Source organism: Bos taurus, chromosome 8, assembly GCF_002263795.3.
Source record: "Bos taurus isolate L1 Dominette 01449 registration number 42190680 breed Hereford chromosome 8, ARS-UCD2.0, whole genome shotgun sequence".
Lineage (NCBI taxonomy): Eukaryota > Metazoa > Chordata > Mammalia > Artiodactyla > Bovidae > Bos > Bos taurus.
Window position 1 is genome coordinate 73,566,812 of NC_037335.1, and position 15,607 is coordinate 73,582,418.

The 15,607-nt window shown below is 40.8% G+C and overlaps 1 protein-coding gene across 4 annotated transcripts in view; it reads left to right on the plus strand.

Moving 5' to 3' along the window:
- The window catches only part of PPP2R2A (protein phosphatase 2 regulatory subunit Balpha), a 78,321-nt gene that overhangs the window by 24,695 nt on the left and 38,019 nt on the right, over positions 1 to 15,607 (plus strand). The window contains exon 1 of one of the 4 annotated variants that reach the window (XM_059889000.1): positions 7,848 to 7,951. The exons of the other annotated variants lie outside the window; for them this stretch is intronic. Within the exon in view, the coding sequence (XP_059744983.1) occupies positions 7,906 to 7,951 (46 nt within the window). The 5' untranslated portion in view covers positions 7,848 to 7,905. Of the gene's footprint in view, positions 1 to 7,847; positions 7,952 to 15,607 lie in introns of those variants that run through there. 4 annotated transcript variants of the gene reach the window in all.

Consider the following 15,607-nt stretch of genomic DNA (forward strand, 5'->3'; position numbering starts at 1 on the left):
TGCAGAATTCATGGACTGTATAATTCATGGGGTCACGAAGAGTCGGACATGACTGAGTGACTTTCACTTTCACAAAAGGAGACCCAGAAAAATACCCCAAGTCATACAAGCTGTTACAGACCATGCTGCTGTAAAAGACCCAAATACACAGTGGTTCCTCAAATTGCAAGCTTATTTCTCTCATAAGCCACCAGTGGTAGAGAGGAGTCATAAATGCTTTTTTATGACTGCACAGACAAAAGGTACTGCGCCCCAGGGTTAAACCCTGTGACTTTTTTATGATAAGCTGCTTTTTTCCCAGGGATTATCCAGCACCCCGGGTTTCTTCTGTCTTTGTCTTTACCCTTCCACAGTGTGTTGCTCTTGTCTGCATGGCCAGGTCTGGGTCACATCTGTGCTTACTCCTTGTGAGGTAGCCAAAGAGAGGAAGACAGGGAGCTTTTTTTAAGGATGTGACATGGGAATTTTATACTTATATCCCATTGTTCAGAGCTTGGTCACATGGCCTTAGGAGAGCCCAAGAAATGTAATCTCTACTTCCCTGTTAAAACTGTGTGCATGGTTTTGCTAGGGGTATGGGTGAGGGGCTGTGGGGAGTACCAGGGTGTTCTGTTACTAAGCAAAGTGGAAATGGCCACTTGCAGGGTCATTGAGTTTGTTATAGCTCATCATTCTTAGCAGTGTTACTCAGTGTTGTCGCCTTAGTTCAGTGCTCTTTCCTTCCTACCTACCTCATCTGCGCCTTTAACATTAGATATTTTCTTCAAGGCATAAAAAAGTTCAAAAATGTTACTGTAATTTTCATTGTCAGATAAAATATTGATTATTTGCAGAACAGAATAGGTTCTAGAGTAGTAACAGTTAACAATCTTTTAAAAATTAAACTTTTAAAAGTTAAAATAAAATTAAATCTCTTTAAAATTAGAACTTTTGGTTGTGTCTTGTTTGAAGTGGGGTTGAGTAGGCCTACATCTCATTTTTAAGAGGTGTGACTTCATCTTTCCCAGTCACAAGTGCCCTGTATAGCTTGGTTAGAATTGGGCAGATTATCTTTCTGTTTTAGTAAGGGTTTGAGGGAAATATGCCAACTTAAATCTTGGTTTTCATGCTGGTTAGTTAGGAAAAAGCCAGTGTGCCCCCCGCCCCTGCTGCCCCTAGCCGTTATAGGTGGCTTCATAGTTTTAGGACTCAGTTATATGTGAAATGAGGTCAGATAGATAATATTAGATCTATACAGTGAAATATGAAGTGCTGTCTCCTGGAGGCAGGAACCAGAAGGGTGGTTGGTTCCCTGAAAGGCTTTGCAGCCCATTAGAATAAGACCCAGAGAGGAGAGCACTTCCTTTTTTTGCTATGATGTAAGAGAATGTATCTGGAGTTGCTGTATTCACTCAATCCCTTCCTTTTCATCTTTTGTTTTGAAATATTTTAAGCCCGCAAAGAAGCTGAAAAATAAATTTGATAACCATTCTTTATTTATATTCACGAATTACATTTTGCCACATTTGGTTTATCTATACCTGCATTCTGACCCCTAAATTTTTTCGAAAGTAAATTAGAAAGCATGATGCTTTACCCCTAAATAATTCAGCTTTTATCTCTTAAGAACAGGAATATTCTCTTACAACCACAATACCATTATGTTACCCAAAAAATTTAGCAGAAATTTATTCAGAAATGCTCTCTATTACACAGTCCATTTTTAAACTTTCCCAACTGACTTAAAAATCATCCTTAAAATTTTTTTTGTTTTCAATTCAGGATTGAGTCAAACTGTTTGGTTAATTTTGAAGAGTCAAGGCCTATTATAAAATACCTCATTTTCTGGATTTCACCAATTGTTTCCCATAATGAAATCCATGCTAAACATTTCTGGCCAGATCACTTGGTCATGTAGTATATGCTAAATCTTGCCCAAAAAAAGGCCATTTCCCTCTTTTGTATCAATAAGTGAATCATTGATGGCCCTTGCCTGAGGCAGTTATTACATTGGTGGATGCAGAACAGTAAGTGAAGTGCTAAAGTGTTTGAAAATCCTGTTTGACTCAAAACATACCACCTAGAAATCTGATCAGATCAGATACAGGGTTTAACCCTGGGGCGCAGTACCTTTTGTCTGTGCAGGATGCTGCTTGTGTAGGTTAGGTCCTGTGCAGCAGCGTGTGGTGGCCTTGTGTTAACTTAAGGCATTTGTGTTAAGTCCCTTCTTAATTATGTTTTCCACATATTCATCAAAGAAACTGATTTCCTTTTGTTCAGTACCAGAGTATCAGATCTGAAAATTCGTTGACATCTGATTGAAAGTTTCTTTTTTTTTTTGTTTTTCATGTGGACCATTTTTACAGCCTTTATTGAGTTTGTTACAATATTTTTTCTGTGTTTTTATTTTTGGTTTTTTGGCCCCGAGGCATGTGGGATCTTAGCTCCCTGACCAGGGATTGAACCTGCACTATCTGCATCGGAAGGCAAGGTCTTAAACCACTGGATTGCCGGGATGTCCCTTGAGTTTTTGTTGGTTCTCTTCCTATTCTCTCTGTTAGTTTTGTAAGCAAATAGGGCAAATAAATTGTCTTCATAGGAATGAGGATAGGGTAAGAGGAATAATATGGTATAGGAAAATCTTTTTTTATTGTTAAACCAAAAATGGATATTTTGGTTTGTGAGGTAGAATACTGTTGGTGTTTTGACTGAACCTGGGCAAACTTCTGGAGATGGTGAGGGACAGGGAGGCCTGGCATGCTGCAGTTCATACAAGGTTGCATGGGGTCGCAGAGTCAGACACGACTGAGCGACTAGACAGCCACATTTGTCTTCTAAGTGTTGTGTGTCCATCCCATAGCGCTCGGTGCCCCCTGCTGGACACAGTGGCAGGGACGTCTTTACAGCCCTCTTGTGATTAGTTCATCCCACTGAGCAGCTGTGTGTTGTGATTCCTTAAAGATATTGTTAAAGTGTTTCTTTGCTTACTAAGTTTTCTAATTTGTATCCCACTCTTTGCATCCCCTCTTGGAATTCTCCAGGCCAGAATACTGGAGTGGGTAGCCATTCCCTTCTCCAGGGGATCTTCCCAACCCAGGTGTTGAACCCAGGTCTCCCACATTGCAGTGGATTCTTTATCATCCGAGCCACCAGGGAAGCCCAGGAATACTGGAGTAGGTAGCCTATGCCTTCACCAGTGGATCTTCCTGACCCAGGAATCGAACCAGTGTCTCCTGCATTGCAGGTGGATTCTTTCTTTACCAGCTGGGCTACCAGAGAAGTTAAGTTTTCTAATTAGTCACATCTTAAGCTGAACTAAGTTTGGTGACACTGCATTTTTTTAGAAATCAGCAAAATATAGTTACTTAAATTGCCATAGAATAAGTCTGGGAAATGGTATAGATTGAAATCTTTGTTTTATCCAACAACGGAATTGAATTATATGACTCGGAAAATCAACAAGCATTTCTTGTTGTATTTATCAAAACAAGAGTCTTTGAAAGAGTGTGTAAAGTGCTTTAGTTAAACAAATAGCTGTGTTGACACTCAGTGGAGGAAGATGATCTAAGCTTATGTGTTAAAACAGACAGACAGACACACTGAAATGACCAACAAGCATAATGGGGAGAGTGCAGTCTCCTTGGAAACCCTGGAAGTGCCGTAACAAAGCGAAAAGAATTTTGCCAGGAAACAGTGCAAATGAGAAACAGAGTGAGGAAAGTCCTTACTGGCCGCGTTGGGTGCGTTTATGTGGTTGAGAGGCCCTCCTGTGGTGTGCGCTACAGGAACCTACTTCAAGCAGCTAAAGCTAGAATTGAAAGTTGTTCATGGGGCAGTTGGTTGGTGAAATGTTTTGTACTTAAGCTGGGTTAAAAGCTGAATGGTAAATTTGAAAAGTGATCAAATGCTGAGCCCAGAAATAAAATGGAGTAAACCTTGTTTAACTGGTGTCCTTACATTGGTTGTATCTGGAAGCCAACTACTTGGATATATTAGCTGATCAGACATAACCCCCTGCGTTCTGTTTCATTTATTTAATAAAAAACTTAAATAGTACTCACACACACAAAAAAAACCAGTGATACAGACTGGTTCTTACCAAGGAGAATGTGACAAGTGGAGAGGGGTTGGCTCCCTGTGGCTGTAGGAGAGAGACTAACCGTGAAGCACAGTGTTGAAACTCCCTGCTCTGAGGCCGCCACCTTGGCTTTTTAATCCTGCTTCCTGACTGCACATGACTGGGTCGAGCAGCTGACTGAGGATAAAGTGTGGCAGATAGCTTCTAAGGTGGCCCCAGTGACCCTGCCTCCTTGTGCTCATGTCCTGTGTGTTATTCCCTCCCCTGAGAATGGCTGGACGTAGTAACTTGCTTCCACAAGTGTGGCAAAAGTGATGGGATGTCATCTTCAAGGTTAGGTTATGAAAAGACTTTGGGCTCCACGTTGGACTGCTGCTCATTTGCTCTGAGGGAAACCATCTCCCATTTTGTGAGCTTCCCTGTGGAGCTTGTGCAGCAAGGAGCTGGTGTTTCTGGCCAGCAGCCAGTGAAGACCTGATGCCTGGCCAGCAGCCGTGTGCACGAGCTTGGTTTACAAGCCAATCCTTCCACCAGCCTGCATCAAGCTTTGAGATGACAGAGACCCTGGCTGACACATTGCTGCCTTTTGAGAGATCCTGAGCCACACGTGTACCACTCAGCACACCCAGGTTCTTGATGCCAGTTTGTTGTTTTAAACTGCTAAATTTGAGGGTAATTTGTCAGGCAGCAATTGCGAGCTATCAATAATATAGGAAGTAACCATGTAAACATCTCCCCATGCTTAAAGATTTTAACTTGGTTTTCTGAATGTTTTTTGACTGAACCCAGTACAGTTCCCAGTGTTGCATAAACGTAGACCTTTCTCTTTAAAGTTAAATACATGAAAAGATAGACATAGACTCAGTCTAAGAGAAGGTGACAGATTTATTGCAAGAAATAAGAGAAAACGTTGAAATTTAAAGAAAAACTAGTTAGTATTCTCAAGGAGACTCATGAGCATTTGAAGAAGTAACAGAGAACAGAAAAAGTTCTTTGGTGAAATATGTGATTCTTAACCTATTGACTCTTCGGAGGCAGGCAGGTAGGTGCAGGGCTCTAGAAATACTCTTGCAGCTCAGGGGAAATAAATAAAGATGAATAATGTGGACACAAATATAAGAAACACAAATAATAGATTTCCGTTTAGAATGAGAGTTCAAAGTGAAAAGTCAGAACAGATCAAATGGATTCAGGGAACATACTTTGCATTTATTGAGCACTTAGTGTATACCCTGTGTTGGGCAAGTTGAAACTCATTTAAAATTGTCTACACAGCTTCCACGTGGTAGGATCTGTTGATATTACCCTTTTACAGATAACTGAAGTGCATACCAAGAAAATAAGTGGGATCCACACCTAGAAATAGCCTAGTGGATTTCTAAATTTTAGGATGTGGAAATAAATAATTCGAGTATTGAGACAGGAAGGAAGGTATATCAGGTAGACATCGAGTTTGTCTTCTGTATGCTAGAATTGTTCAGTTAGTGGTAGCCACTAGCCTCATGCAGCTGTTAAATTTAACTCATTTCATTCCCTCAGTTTTGCTCCTCTCAGTTCAAGTACTCAGTAAGTAGCTATGGGTGGCTGGTGGCCACCATGTTGAACAGTGCAGAATAGAACATTTCTGTGATCAGAAAGCCTTGTTGAACTATGCAGGAGTACCTTGTTGAACATGGCCATGCCATTTTCCCATGGGACTTAACAAAGAGATGTATTCATAAGGGGCAATGACAAAGGAGAGCAGTGTAGCCTTAGGTTAATTTAGCTTGTGTTTCATAGTCCAAAACAGAATTGTGAAAAGCTAGACTGTAGCATTTTGCCTGATTAAAAACTTGGGGGGCCCTTTCCTGGTTCCCTCCTTTAATCCAAATCTGCCTACTCAGTGGCTTTATTGAAAGGTATAAGATCAGAAAGAAGAGAGTGCTGAAGCTCAGGGGAGCAGCTAGGCCTCTGACGTGAGAATGCTCTCTTCCTCACTTTTGCTGTGTTGGTGAAAAACAGTGGAGTGGCATCTAGAGAACTTAAGAGGAAAGCTGTGTAACCCAAGAATCTTTGGTTGGTGAGACTGTGCTTCACATAGGGCAACAAAATAGCATTTTTCAGGCTTGTAGTGACTCAAAGTATATCACTCAAGTGCTTTTCTTGGGAAAAAAACACCACTGTCAGTGCACCCAGCCCCCTGAGAAATCAGCCTCTCAGGAGCATGGTGAGTCAGCTTCAGTGTTTGCTTAACCCTCTGGTTCCCAGAATAACCCAAGACATAGATTGAATAAAAGTAAGGGGAGATCTTCATCCATGTCAGACATAAAGAGGACGCCCTCTGTAAACCACATTTCAGACTGTCAGAGCACTGATTTCAACCTTGCCAGCTTAGCGCCAGAGCTGCTTCTCCTGACAACTGTAGAATAAAGCCACAGAAAATAACTTTTATTTTAAGGATGCCCATCCACTGAAATCAAGATTGGAATCAAGCTGGAATCAAGATTGCCAGGAGAAATACCAATAACCTCAGATATGCAGATGACACCACTCTTATGGCAGAAAGTGAAGAAGAACTGAAGAGCCTCTTGATGAAAGTGAAAAAGGAGAGTGAAAAAGTTGGCTTAAAGCTCAACGTTCAGAAAACTAAGATCATGGCATCCGGTCCCATCACTTCATGGCAAATAGATGGGGAAACAGTGGCTGACTTTATTTTTCTGGGCTCCAAAATCACTGCAGATGGTGATTGCAGCCATGAAATTAAAAGACGCTTACTCCTTGGAAGGAAAGTTATGACCAACCTAGACAGCATATTGAAAAGCAGAAACATTACTTGGTCAACAAAGGTCCATCCAGTCAAGGCTATGGTTTTTCCAGTAGTCATGTATGGATGTGAGAGTTGGACTGTAAAGAAAGCTGAACACTGAAGAATTGATGCTTTTGAACTGTGGTGTTGGAGAAGACTCTTGAGAGTCCCTTGGACTGCAAGGAGATCCAACCAGTCCATCCTAAAGGAAATCAGTCCTGAATATTCTTCGGAAGGACTGATGCTAAAGCTGAAACTCCAATACTTTGGCCACCTGATTCGAAGAACTGACTTATTGGAAAACACCCTGATGCTGGGAAAGATTGAAGGCGGGAGGAGAAGGGGACGACAGGGGATGAGACTGTTGGATGGCATCACTGGCTCAATGGACATGGGTTTGGGTGGACTCCAGGAGTTGGTGATGGACAGGGAGGCCTGGTGTGCTGCAGTTCATGGGGTCGCAAAGAGTTGGACACGACTGAGCGACTGAACTGAATCCACTGAAACCACTTTTGTTGAAATCACCCCAAAAATCTGCATGTCACCAAATCAAAGTTTAATTTCTCAGCCTTTGCTTGATTTCTGTGCACTCTAGGCACAATTCATCACTGTCTCCTTTATTTATTTATGACCGCAGCATGCGGAATCTTAGTTCCCCAACCAGTGATCAAACCTGTGCCCTCTGCAGTGTCAGCGTGGAGTCCTAACCACTGGACCGCTAGGGAAGTCCCTATTACTGCCTCCCTTTAGAAAGATCTTCTTACCTGGCTTCTAGAAACGTCTCCTTACCACACCAGTAGCACCTGGGTATTCTTTCCTATCTGCTTTATCCTTTTCAGCTAATTATGGGAGAACCTGAAGGTTTAGTCCTGAGGCCAAACCTCTTGTTTTCTTATTTGTACTTGTTCACTAGGAAATCACATTTAGTCCTTAAATGCCTCTATTAATTGATGATACGCTAATTTATATCTCCTCTTCCTTCCCTAAACTGTCAAATCTGTCTAGCTTCCTAGATGACATTTCCACTTACGTGTCTGGTCGAAATCAACACCACAGATGGAAAATGGAATTCTGGGCTCCTTTCTTAATCCAAAGCTGCTCTTCTCCTGGTATGTGTCTCCTCAGTAAATGGCACTGGCTGTTCCATTGGATGTGGTACTAAAACCTTGGAATCATCCTTTGACACCTCTTTTGAGACCTCAGCAAGTTTTGCAGTGCTGTCTTCAGAATGTATTCTGAATTCATCCATTTCTTTGGCTGCCACCTGCGTTCAGACCATCGTTATCTCTTGCTTAGGCTACTGCAATAACTTAAGAACCAGATAAGGGTTTTAAAACAAATTTAAAACTCTGCAGTAGCTTCTTATCACTGTTATGACAAAGTCTTAGTCCTCCCTTGGCTTATAGGCTGAATATGGTATGTCATCTGTTAAATGTGCCATCTCTCCTCCACCTTGTTCTGCATTAGTCTTATCAACTCATTTCTACTTAGGTCCTCTGCTTGTAATGCTTTCCTTATAAGGTAGGATGAGTGATTCCCTATTCATTTTGGTTTCTACCTAAGTCATCTCAGATAGGCTTTCTCTTACTACCCTACTGTGTTTGTATAGTACTTAGCACTACCAAATACGTTTTATATTTATCTTTAATTTGTATAATATACCCCCATCTCTAGAATCTATGGTCCATGAGACTGGGGATCTTTTGGGATGTCTTATGAACTCCTGTATCCCTAGCACTTAGAAATGCTGGCATAACCGGGAGTGTCCAACATAGTTGTTTAAACAGTATAGTAGAAACAATGATTACAGTGTAAATACAGTTGAAAAGAAGGTCAGGGAATTATCACCTTGCGCAGACTAATGTAGAACTGAGAAGAAAAAGATTTAAGACAGGAAAAATGAGCAAAAAGAATGTTCTGAGCTAATTTTTTTTTTTTAGTAACATATGATGTATCCCTTTTGGTTCAAGAGTTTTCATGAAATCATTCTTGACATAATCTTTAACTTAGCTAATGGAGCTTAGCTTTTTTCTTTTACCTGAAGTTGGACCTGCGAGTTGGGTTGTTGTTTAGTTGCTAAGTCGTGTCCCAACTCTTTGCGACCTCATGGACTGTAACCTGCGAGACTGCTCTCTGTCCAAGGGATTCCCCAGGCAAAAATTGGGGTGGGTTGCTATTTCCTCTTTTTCAGGGGACCTGCCACGTAGATGCTGTTAAATAATAACCTGCTGCTGCTAAGTCACTTCAGTCGTGTCCCGACTCTGTGTGATCCCATAGATGGCAGCCCACCAGGCTCCGCCGTCTCTGGGATTCTTGAGGCAAGAACCTGGAGTGGGTTGCCATTTCCTTCTCCAATGCATGAAAGGGAAAAGTGAAAGTGAAGTCGCTCAGTCGTGTCTGACCATCAGCGACCCCATGGACTGCAGCCTTCCAGGCTCCTCCGTCCATGGGATTTTCCAGGCAAGAGTACCAGAGTGGGGTGCCATTGCCTTCTCCGAAATAATACCTAATGTAAGGTAAATATCTGTCCACTGATAATAGTAAGTATTAATACATTCATCCAGCTTGAGGAGCTGGACATTTTGCTTGCTTTCGTCTTCGGTTTTCCACACGTTAGCAGTGATCAAGCCTTGCTTTATATACTTCATAAATAGATTTTAAAGTGTATAGACTTCTGTCCCCTCTTTTGCCTCCATGCTTTAGTTTCTTCATCTCTTAAATGGATATATTAATATAACCAGCTTCAGAGGTTTGTTGTGAAGATGAAATACTTAACCTGAATTTCAAATGTTGGCTACTTTTGATAACATCGTTACTGTGCTAATACTGATTCACTTGGGTCCTAGTCATCACATAGCAGGATTTCTGGAATGACGCTGGGTTTGTCTCTGTACTGCCCCCTGCTTACTCTTCTCCTAATTCCCAGGCTGCTTCAGCTGTGAGTAATCTAAGGTGCATATCTACCCAGTGGGCTTCCTTTTGTCATTGGAATAAAGTCTGTAATATTTTTTTCTATCGTAAAGTTCTCTTAACTTCTTTCTCTAAAATATTCTGCCTCTTTATACACAGTCTGTAGGTGAGCTGAAGGAATCCTGTCGGAAAACACACTTGCTTTGGTTGTGAGTCTGCTAAGACCTGTCCAGTGAAGTGCTTCCTGATTCTTGTAAATGGCCATAATAATCCTAGTTTGTAAAGATTTTAGAGAGATATCAGCAACCAGATAACCATTCTGGTTGTAAAAGTATCTTAATACATGCGAAGATGCAGGAGCTTTGTGCAGTATTGCTTGTTTGTATGATCTCCACGAGAAACTATTTACAGTCCATTTTGATAAGGCAGCTTAATGAGATGATTTGTTTAATGGACTTAATTATGACTTCTTTAAAAGTTGGTGAACATCTAATGAATATGGTAACTAGGTTTAGAATGGTCAATTTAGAGCTCTTCTTTCAGACATTGTGTGTAACATTGATACACCAGGGCTTGTTTGTTAAGATCACCCTTGTAGACTAAATGTATTAGCAACTGTGTATCTTTCTGTGCTTTGTTGCAGGAGGGTATGGTTCCATTCCATTTTATCCAAACATGATATCAGATTATCCAGGAACAAGTTAAAAAGAAGGGAGACTGGTTCCAGAACACATCTCTGGAATTACCCTATGGATCCTGACTCTCATGGCAACATTACAGTGTAGATTCTGTGTGAGCATCGACAGCCAGTGGTCTTTGTGGAGCTTATCTCATAACATGTTCCAGGTCACTGAGTCAGAGGCTGGGGAAAGGCTTATAGGCCGCTAGCACTTTACGTTGTTTGTGGAAATGATGGTGTATTGAGGGGGTATTTGGGCCGAGAGATAGGAGTGCAAGATCCTGTTCTCGGTCGGTTGTGCTTCAGCCTGAGGCCTCCTAAGTTGTGCAGAGAAGCAGCAAGCCAGGCAGTTGCAGGACTTTGTTCCTAGCTTGGGCTTTAGCCTCAGGCTCCTGGGAGCTACGCTGGACCATTTGGAGAACTTTTTTACTTAGGCTAGGATTCAGCAGAATAGTCTAGAAACGAATAAGGCTAAATGCTTGTTTCTGCTTCATGCAACAAAGCCCAGATTCCAGCCCATGTCTTTTTTTTTTTTCAAGCAGTGTGCCTACTGTGTGCCTCATTCAAGGCTTATTTCTTTGCATTTACTGCTTGTTTAGCCCTAAAAGCAACTCTGAGGTAGGTCTTTTTAAGATGAGGAAGCTAAGTCTTTAAGGTGCTGTTACTTCCTCAGGATCATATGGACAGGAGAAGTAGTGATTTGACAGTGGGGAAATGACCGGTCTGGCTTCTGTTCATTTGCTGCCCAAGTTCCCTGCAGATGTGGCCCCAAGGATGGGGTGCAGGTGTGCTAAGTTAACAGTCCCTCAGTCCTTGGAGGTGGGTTCTTGAATGCGGCTGGGAGCAGCCTCCTCTCCCCTCTGTGCTAATGTTCTCCACTGGAGGGAGGAGGTGGTGCACTGGCTGCAGCAGGGAGTGCTCACAGCCTTTCAGATGACAGTGATGTGCCCTAGTCAGTGCCAAGCAGGAAAGAGGAGTCAGGGAGGGAGAAAGGAAGAAATGGTTGGGGTCTGCTCACCCCAGGAGCCGGTAAGCAGGTCATGTCATACTCAGCCCTGAGAAGCAAGCAGTTCCTAAGGGGATGGCACACACTTAGCTTTCCCTTCGGAGTGCTGAAATAAAATGTTCTTAAGTTTTGAACACATCAAATTTGTGGGAGGAGTGTCCTGACCTTGAGGGGAAAATGTAATAAGAACTTTGAGCTCCCTCTAGAGGTCAACAGAGATAAATGAACATCATAGTAATGTGAAGGGAAATAACTATACTTAAAGCTTGCCAACCCTTTATCAGGAAACTAGCATTTTATGGCTGCATTATCCAACAAAGTATACTGTCTTATACTGGGGAGGAATTAGTTACCTTTGGGAAGAAATCTGGGTGAATTATATTCTAGTTAGCTATGTGGGGCCAATCCTGAAGTCCAGTGTTTGCCACATAGGTTGTATTAAATGAATAGAGGAGAAAAGATTGTAAAAATTGGTCATGTTTCCAAACAAGATAACATGCTTCTTAATGAGAGCTCTAATTGTTGAAACAAACTGGATCAAATGAGAATTCATTTCTGTGCTGTTAACGTGCCAGAATGCTTGACAGCAGGCCCATGACTGTAACAGAGTAGTTTGCTGCTGTGTTTTAACCCCATCTCCCCAACATCTGAAAAAAAAAAAAAAGCAGTGAGTACCTGAAGATTAGAATTAAGAAATCCAAGTGTGTTGGCTAACACACACAGCTTCTTAACTTCCAGAACCTCAGCTGGCCAAATGAGAATCTGTTCCAGGATGTAAATCTGTGTTGTGTCGTCGCTGTCATGTCTGACTCGTTGGCGACCCCATGGACTATAGCCCGCCAGGCTCCTCTGTCCCTGGGATTCTCCAGGCAAGAAAACTGGAGTGGGTTGCCATTTCCTTCTTCAGTGCATGAAAGTGAAAGTAAAGTCGCTCAGTCGTGCCTGACTCTGAGTGACCCCATGGACTGCAGCCGACCAGGCTCCTCCGTCCATGGGATTTTCCAGGCAAGAGTACTGGAGTGGGGTGCCATTGCCTTCTCCGCTCTATCCCTCTAGTTGTACCTTTTCCAGAATGTCAGATAAATGGAATCATATAGTGTGCAACCTTTTGAATCTGGCTTCTTTTCGTTAGCATGATGTGTTTTGAATTTTATTCATGTTACTGCTTGTATCTATAATTTGTTCCTTTTTGTTGTGGAGTGGTACTTCATTGTACGGATATATGCCACATATTGTTTATTCATTCACCAGTTGAGAAACATTTGGGTTGTGTCCAGTTTTTGGTGATTACAAATAAAGTTGCTGTAAGCATTTGCATTCAGAATTTTGTATGAATGGTAGTTTTCATTTGACTTGGTAAATATCTAGTGATTGCTGGGTTGCATTGTGTTTGGCAGTGCTGAAAAACTTGTTTCTTCCCACAAAGAGGGTTGCATTCCTACCAGCTATATGGGAGGGTTGCAGTTCCTCAATACCAGCACCAGCCACTGTCAGTTTTTAAATAAAGGTTGTCATTTGAATACTGTGTAGTGCTAACCTCACTACTTTTTTTTACTTTGTAGAGATTAGTCAGTTCGTTTCTATGTTACTGTTACGTGAATGAGAAAATGTATCTGTACCTGGTCTCCTATCTAAGCTCTGGTCAACAATTCCATAATGCTCTGATGGATTTGTTTATGTTGCACCAATAGGATAAAGCATGATTTGTAACTTTTAAAATATATATATTATAGATAACATTCTTTCTCAGTACAATAGATTTTTTTTTTTTTTTTTGTACTGAGGACAGCAAGTACATGTGGACAAACTTTGGAAGGGTATACTGGACTGAAATTTTCTCAGAAGTGGGGTTAAGAGTGAATGATTATCTTTTTTCTTTCTTTCTTTTTTTTTAAACAAAGTAGTAATTTGTGTGATCAAAAAAAAAAAGTAAATTTTAATTGTAATTCCATTACTGAAATTGATCTTATATATTAATACATCTGATACGTATTTTGCAGTTTGCGTGTTTGCTAAAATATTGTTCATTTATTACTTTATGGTTGTTACTCCTTGTGGTGGGATTTCAGGTTTTTTATTTCAGTTTTTATGTTAGTTTTATAGTGATCCTTGTATCTCTTTTTTTAAAAAAGAACAGTACTATCTTAAATACTTATATACTTGTGTTCCTGTAAATCTTTAAAAATATTTTTATTGCAGTACTGATTTTTGTCCTTGCCCTTAGGGTTTTAAGGTTACTAAGTAGTTGATTAGAACCAGTAGTTACTTATCAGTAGCTAATTTTATTGTGCTTAGACAATGTGGTCTTTAGAATTCCTTAAGGGACTCTATCAGTAAATGTGAGTTTTTTAAATCGCAAAGCTCATTTGAAGAAATAACGTATTTTGTATTGGTATAAATTCTGTATGTGTATCAGTTACATTTTTCATGTGTCTGTCCCTTCTTTTCCCTGCTTTCCTGCCTCCTGCCCCACCTATTTTTAATCTGTCAGGCATGGAAAATGATTTGTCCAGCTTCTGGACAATTATTGTCAACTCTTCTACTCCTGGTAACCCTGAAATATATAAAGTAACAATCTTTGCGCATAAAGATTTATGACCGTTACATCTTCACTGTACCTTTTATCAAATAAATATAAACATAATATAAACTTTTGTCCTATTGAATTCTTTTTTTATCTAATTTTACCAATGAGTGAAGGCATTATTGGCATTTACTAGTCATAGGCTTGAGTGTACTAGCTGTTCTGAAGTTTTCAGGACAATCTTGAACTAGAAAAAGTTGTTCCATAGTCTTCATGGTTTAGAATATTGTGCCATGTTTGTGGTGTTGAAAAAAACTATTTTCTAAGCCTAAAAACCCAACTGTATTTTTGGTTTTTTTGCATGTGTTTATATACTAAAGTTTACTTTGTAAATTAGGGAAATATTATGCTTTGAAATGTCGGAATTCTTCATGATTTTACAGTCATATCCTAAAAACAAGACTAATTTATTGAGTTGCCACTACTGTGTACCTTTGTAAGTCTGCCTTTATACCTTGGTTTGATTATTCTGCATATAATGTCATCATGCTGGAGGACTTCCATCCTGGTCATTTTTTCAAATATTCCCCAACTTTTCCCCTGGGACTGCAGTGATACGTATGTTGGAACACTAGATCTTCTCTTGCTAGGCAAGTCTTTGTTCTTTTTTTCCCCCTCTGCATCATTTTTTTTGACTCTGTTAGGAGACCTTCAAGTTCTTGATCTTTTCTGTTGCAACATCTAATCTGTTAATCACATTCAATGTATCTTTCATTTCAGATAGTATACTTTTCATTTTAACATGTTCCTTTGTCTTAAACATATGGAGCGTATTTACGACAGCTGTTTTAAAGTCCTTGTCTTCCAGAAATGATTCGTCCATCGTTTTTAGCATTTCTGGTTCTGTTTCTATTGGCTTATTTTGTCACATTTTCCTGCCTTCTTACATTCCTGATGATTTTAGACCCCAGACAATGTGAATTTGCGTTGGTGAGTGTTGGATTTTGTTCTTGCACATAATTATTTGAGATCAATTCTTCAATGTGAAGCTTTGTCAGGATTAATTCAGTTTGGCGCTGACTTGGTCTCTGAGGTGATTCTCTTCTGAGGACTCCACTCGATGCCATGTTAATTACATTTTTCTACTCTGGCTGGTGGCTCAGTTGGTAAAGAAACTGCCTGCAATGCAAGAGACCTGGGCTTGATCCCTGGGTCAGGAAGATCCTTTGGAGAAGGAAATGGCAACCCACTCCAGTATTCTTGCCTGGAAAATCCCATGGACAAAGGAGTCTGAGGGACTATACAGCCCATGGTGTCGCAAGAGTCAGACACAAATTATCGATTAAACCATTGTCAACCAGCCTCCTCTGGCTGAGTGGGATCTCTGTTTATTTTGAGACCTTTTAAGCTTCCTGATAGTTCTTTTGTAGGCCTTGTGGAGTGTTACACCATTACGTGTGTGCGTGCGTGCATGCTCAGTTGCTTCAGTCGTGTCCAATTCTTTGTGGCCCCATGGTCTGTAGCCTGCCAGGCTCCTCTGTCCAAGGGATTCTCCAGGCAAGAATACTGGAGTGGGTTGCCATGCCCTCCTATCCTCAGATCAGTCTTAAACCCTTTAAAGATTCTAAGTGATTTCTGTAGATCCC